Source organism: Choloepus didactylus, chromosome 16, assembly GCF_015220235.1.
Source record: "Choloepus didactylus isolate mChoDid1 chromosome 16, mChoDid1.pri, whole genome shotgun sequence".
Lineage (NCBI taxonomy): Eukaryota > Metazoa > Chordata > Mammalia > Pilosa > Megalonychidae > Choloepus > Choloepus didactylus.
In genome coordinates, this window is record NC_051322.1 from 46,921,637 (window position 1) to 46,927,636 (window position 6,000).

The 6,000-nt window shown below is 43.0% G+C and overlaps 1 protein-coding gene across 2 annotated transcripts in view; it reads right to left on the reverse strand.

Annotated features, from left to right (window-relative positions):
* Positions 1 to 4,724, reverse strand: part of ASXL3 (ASXL transcriptional regulator 3) — a 174,632-nt gene extending 169,908 nt beyond the window's left edge. The window contains exon 1 of one of the 2 annotated variants that reach the window (XM_037806046.1): positions 4,630 to 4,724. In XM_037806046.1, the coding sequence (XP_037661974.1) occupies positions 4,630 to 4,683 (54 nt within the window). In that variant the 5' untranslated portion in view covers positions 4,684 to 4,724. The remainder of the gene's footprint in view (positions 1 to 4,629) is intronic. The other variant, XM_037806048.1, reaches the window with a different exon arrangement.
* Between the last annotated feature and the right edge of the window lie 1,276 nt (positions 4,725 to 6,000).

A 6,000-nucleotide genomic window follows, 5' to 3' on the forward strand; every position in this document is an offset into this window, starting at 1 on the left:
ACAATTTGCAGTTTGACATATCTGAAAACACAGAGACAATGCTACTTTTAGACTACAGAAAATAGCTGAATCAAACCAATTAAAATTAAAGTGATAGAAAATAAAACTCCATTTGCTTTTACAATTTATTAGCCAGGTTGTGAGCCAGTAAGCCCAGCTGCATTATGCTCATGTGCAACTTTTAGCTGACCCCCAAATCATAAGTCTAGATTTTCTCAACTGTTTAAGGTCCTGATCCAAACCTACAACCCAATCACAACTACCATTCTCATAATTCCTGAAAAATCATACTGATTTTCTAAAATACAAAGAAAGACATAAGGTGAGACTGTCAGTAAATTCGTAAATAGGAATTGTTTTCTCTTTTGATAGCTACCAATACCACTCAGCCTTATTTTATAGAAACCCTAACAGTTTATTTAAAATGTAATGAATTACGCAAAAGATTAACTGTGCAAAAAAGATTCACAGATTTGCTTTAATTAATAAATCCCCCCCACTAAATTTTAATACGATATGATTAATAAAATTTCAGTTTACTTAAAACCTTCAGCGACCCTGCTGTGCATAAAGAGATGCGTGCCTGTTTTCACCCAACAAAGAGGCAACTTTGCCATTACACACACACACACACACACACACACAAATGCTTCCCCCTCAAAGGTCACCTTGAACTACAAAAATTAAAAAAATAAAAACAAAACAATATGCATTATCTGTCTGACTGTATCTAAACTACAAGCAAATAAATCAGCCATGTTACCAAGCGCAAAGCTATTGAAGGCTGTTAAGATTTATTTTCAGGTGCCACTGAGACTAAACAAAGATAGTAAGGAATAAAACAAATAGAAGGAAACTCAGGGAACAAATCAATACACTGAACCCTGCTCTTCAAAGCAGCATTCCAGGTAGAACAAAGTGATGAAACTATCAAAAAGCACTTCTTAAGGCAACGAAATTTTTCCACGTCAAAAAAGAAAAGAATTAATCTAGAGTAAATATATACATATAACAGCATAGTCTGTGTTAAGCTAGTAACAAAGAAACCCCTTAGTGCAGTAAAACAAAGTCCTGTCAAATCCCCATTTTTTACAATGTAGCATGAAGTTCCTTTCACAATGGTTTAAACTGTATTTATAGTAACAGAGTGAAGACTTGAGATAAAAGTCAAAGGGATTAAAGTCAAAGCCCCAGCTCGACAAGAGTTATGGTTTTGATTTTTATTCTTATTGTGGCCTACAAATATTAAGACAGAAGATACTTCCATGTGATTGTGGGATCCTCTGAGACTCTACATCCTTAGAAGAGCAAATAAAACAGAAGAAAATGCATATGGTTTGGGAGCAGACTCCATATTAAATGGCAATGTGAAAAGTAACAATCACAAATGCAGAAGGCTGTGGGGGAGGGGAGGAGCCTAAAAACTGAAATGTCTGAAACTAAGAAAAAAGATGTGGTACTACTCTTTTAAAAGGGAAGCCTGTATTCCTGAAAATACATGGAAATCATATCACCACTCCTGCTTTTGTAAGCTAAGCAAGCCCATCGCATACAAATACTACATACTTATATGAGGAAAATGGTAGAGCTTGCAATAGCTGTATCTATGTCTAAAACAGAAACCCCAGAGGTACCACTCAGAGTGTACAGATTTGAAGATGTTATACTTTTCTGATAAAGAAAACAAAAATTCTGTTGTCAGTTGGAAGTTCTTAGTTACTCTAGAAAGAATGGCTGTTCTTCCACACATTTTTTTCTCAAAAGTGGATACAAAGCTACATCTAAAACATAAGCTTTAGATTATAGCTCAAAAAATCTATTTTGCCTTTCTTCCCCCATGACATCCTCTTTCAAGAAAACCTAACACACGTGCAGACACACACACACTCACTCCAGAAGGTTTTACACACTGTACAAATTGGAAGGTTATTAGTGTTAATTTGAGTTCTCTTTAGTTCATATATTCCAAGAACCACAAACTGAGTTGCACATCTTCGACCTATCCTTAATCTTTACTTTAAAAATCAGACACCTAGTTGAACATTTGGTAGAGAAAAGGCTAAAAGTCTTCAACAACAACAAAAATCAATAGAACACATTTTAAAATTTGGAATGGCAGTACTGTATTTCTATCACAGAAATGCTAAAAAAGACATTAGTTTTTCCTTGAGTATAAACTATTATTATCAATTATAAGAGTAAAAATATTCTATCATGCTAGTTTGGAAGAGAGTTTTAAATCCATATGCATTCATGTAATCCATAAAGAAAAGATGAAATGATGGCATTATTATCTAAATGGACCAATTTCTCTTTTATTCACAAAATAAGTTTAGAATTATCTTAAGTCACTTCTACAAATAACATTTCTCAAAAAAGATTTTTCTCCTACAATTACATGTTATTTTATTCAGTATTTTATTTCAACTCTCACATTTTGAACACAACACATTTGTACAACTACCAGGGGAAAAACAACTTGAATCAAATTGAAAAATTACCATAAATACTAGTTCAATATGTCTGCTTAAAATAGAGACATCTGGTCTATCATTAATTCTTTTGTGTTGGTGACTCCTCGACTGTCTTTTCCCATCAATGAACTTTGCAAAAGAAAAATACCACTTTTAACAAAAGAAGAAAACCATGAGTTAGAAACATATTTCTAGATGTATCAACACAGCTACATTATCATTAGATGAACTAACAAAGAGCATTTTCAAGCATAGTAACATATAATGATTGAAAACAAGTGGCTAGCCTTAAATTCCATCAGAATAATGTTATTGATTAAGTAAATCTCTGCAGGTAGACAGGGCTATTCCACAAATCATTATTTTAAAATGTTTACAAATCAACTCATTGTTCACTTGTTTAAAATACATACACTGAAGCTCTATGACATTACTTGATTGCCACTTAGAGAAACCTGAATAATGCATTTTCACGAGCCTTATACACCCCCACACAATTCTGAATTAATGGCCGAGCAAACAATAAGTAATGTACTGTGCTCCAGCAAAAACTCAGCGATAACATCAATCTGGCATCTACTTAACACTTATTGCTTACTTCTCACATATTCCCCAGGAACTAAGTTTCCTCTCCCAGATGCAGTTCATTAGAGAATGACTATCACCTGCTCATCCTCTGCAGCAAGTGATTTAGTGATTAACACAACCACAGATAAGGAGAGCAATGATAACACAGTGCTACAAAATAAAGAGATGAAGTAAAGGGACCTGGACACTCTGTTACAAATAATTAGAATGCAATTAAAAAGGACTTCTGTCACTTCCTCACAGGGCAGTAGGACCAATTATCTAAAACCCTTTGCTAGAATCCAGAGACATGCCAGCAAGTCCCTTCAACCAAACTCATATAATTACTTTCGACAAATGTTCTCCATGAGCACAACGTAGTTGTTCAAAGCTTTAAAAAATGACCACAGTTACAGAAAAGCAGTATTTCCAAGTCAACCCAATAACATGTCCTTGGTTCTTTTTTTTTCCCTGCTGCATGCAGTCTGCTTTCTTTTGGCCAATTTATAACAGATAGTAAGTTGGTGAATAAATATTTAATTTATGCAGCCGAAACCCTGAAAGGCTCAGCTTCAAATGCAATGCCGTGCATTCCCGTGAGACATACTGTACAGAAATATCCTTTAAAAAAAAAAAAAGCCGTTTTCAGCTGTCCTTTAGAAGAAGAAAAACACGCATACATACACACGCATCAAACCAAGACGACGCCGCCCCTCTGCCAACCAGCATTTCTATAGAGACATTCTTTCGATGATTAAAACGTAAGCTCCGAAAGGTTAAAGAAAAGGAAAAGCAGCCAAGTAACACCGCCCAGGAACCCAGCAGTAAAACACACCTAGCTGTACACTATTAATACCCTCCCACTACAAATGACACTGACCCAACTTCACCAAACACACACACACACCCCGACACACACTCAAATTGCACACACGTGTACAGAATGTCCACACAAACATCGAGCAATGCAAATACCTACAAACACAAGCAAACTGGATCCACACAAAACATGCACGTATCAATGTGCATAGATAATGCACACGACACGGCACACAGACACGCAACGACCTAACCCACATGCATACGCCCCACAAGTCCGTATCGGACACACACTGTACATGCACGTGTAAAATGTATGAACTCACAAACGCCGAACATACACAGACCGTGCACAGAGAGTTACTGATGAAATTCCGGGGGGTGGGGGACCGGGAGGGAGTGGTAATTGCCACACAAAGGTCTCCGGAGCGGCAGAGAGGGAAGTAGAGCGGGGCCGAGCGCTCGCAAATTCACCCGTGGATAAGGCACAGCCGAGCCCAGAGAGCGAAGTACCGGGCGAAGTGTCCCGGGCGGTCCCGGGCGCGGCAGGCGCGGGGCTCCCCGAGATAATCGCTGCGCTCCTCCGCGCGCGCACGCACACACACGGGGCCCCTGGGCAAGCCCACTCCCGCGGAATAACAAAGAGCAGGAGCCCGGCGAGCTGGCGGCGCTCGGGCTGTAAGTGGCCGTCTCCGGCGCCCCGGACCGGCGCCGGGCGAGTTGCGGGGCCGGCGGGACGCGCGGGCGGCGGGCGGGGGGCGGTACGTACCAGGCGGGCAGCCTCGGCCCAGGTGCGGTCCTTCTTCTTCCTCTTGTCTTTCATGTTTGCATCTCATTGATGTTTCTGATGATGACGTGGGGGATTCCACGGGGTGCTCGGGGTTCGGGCGCGGAGACAATGACCCAGTGACCCGGTGACCCGCACTCGCTCCGCGGGGGGAGGCGCGCGGGCGGTGGCGGCGGCGGCGGGTGGGAGGGATGGAGCGAGGGGGTGGGGTGGGTGGGTGGGGGCGCGGCGGCGGCGGTGGCGCGCGGCGGGCGGGCGGGCCGGGGGCGGGGGCGGGGGCGGCGGCTGGGCCCGAGCCGGGGCGGGGGCGGAGCCGGCCGGGCTCGCTCGCGTGGGGCTCGCGCTGCGCCGCCGCCGCCGCGGCTGCCGCGGTGACAGCTCCGGGGAAGCTCCGCTCGGCCCCGCTCACAACAATACACTCTGACGTCACGGGGAATGGCGACGCGGCCACACACTCGCCGCGCTCACACTCGCCGCGCTCACACTCGCCCTGTCGCGCGCGCACACCCGCGCACACTCGCCGCGCGCCCCCACTCCAGCCACGCCCTGAAACCCTGGCGAGACCCCCTCCTCCTTCCAGCCCACCCCCTAGAATCCACGGGGCGCTACTCTCCGGTGCAGGCCGTGAGTCCCCGGCCCCTCTAGGGCGGAAAACTGCGGACGCGGTGGCCTTTAGAACTTAGGGACGAGTCGATTCCGCAACTCGACGCTTCCGTCTTGCGTGCTCACACTCACATATACACGCATAGTCCACACTGCCCACTACTCCCTTCTACGGGACTCCTTTAGCCGTGTTAAAAGGTTCTTTTTGGATCGCTGGATTCCCCGAGCCTTGCTGAAAGGTTACAGAACCAGCCTCTTCTGATACGGAACTAATAATGATTGTGAAACTTGACACAACATTGAGCCGCCTACATCATCTTAAACAATGCAAGACGAAAGAGCTGTGGCCGTAGATTATTATTGCAGTGCGGTGCAGTAGCACTAATTATTTTTAAATAGCGTACAGTGATCGTTCTGAAACGTATAATGTTCCATATGTAAATACTGCACAACTAATGCTTGTGTATATATATATATATTTAAATTATAGTTACTAGGTTTGAGATGCATGAAGTGTTGGATTGTTATCCTTATTAACAAACTACAAAAAAATTTAAGATCTAAAAGTTTATTGTAACCTTTCCAACTTCTTAAATCGTTGGGGAATTGTTTAGGTCAATGAAGGTATTGTTAAGCAGAGAAAGTAATGGCACCATGACCCACACTTTAACTATACGAGTATTTATCTTGGGTATCTAAAAAGTAAAAAGGGCACTCACCCTGGATTAGTTATCTAAAGTTACTTCCGGA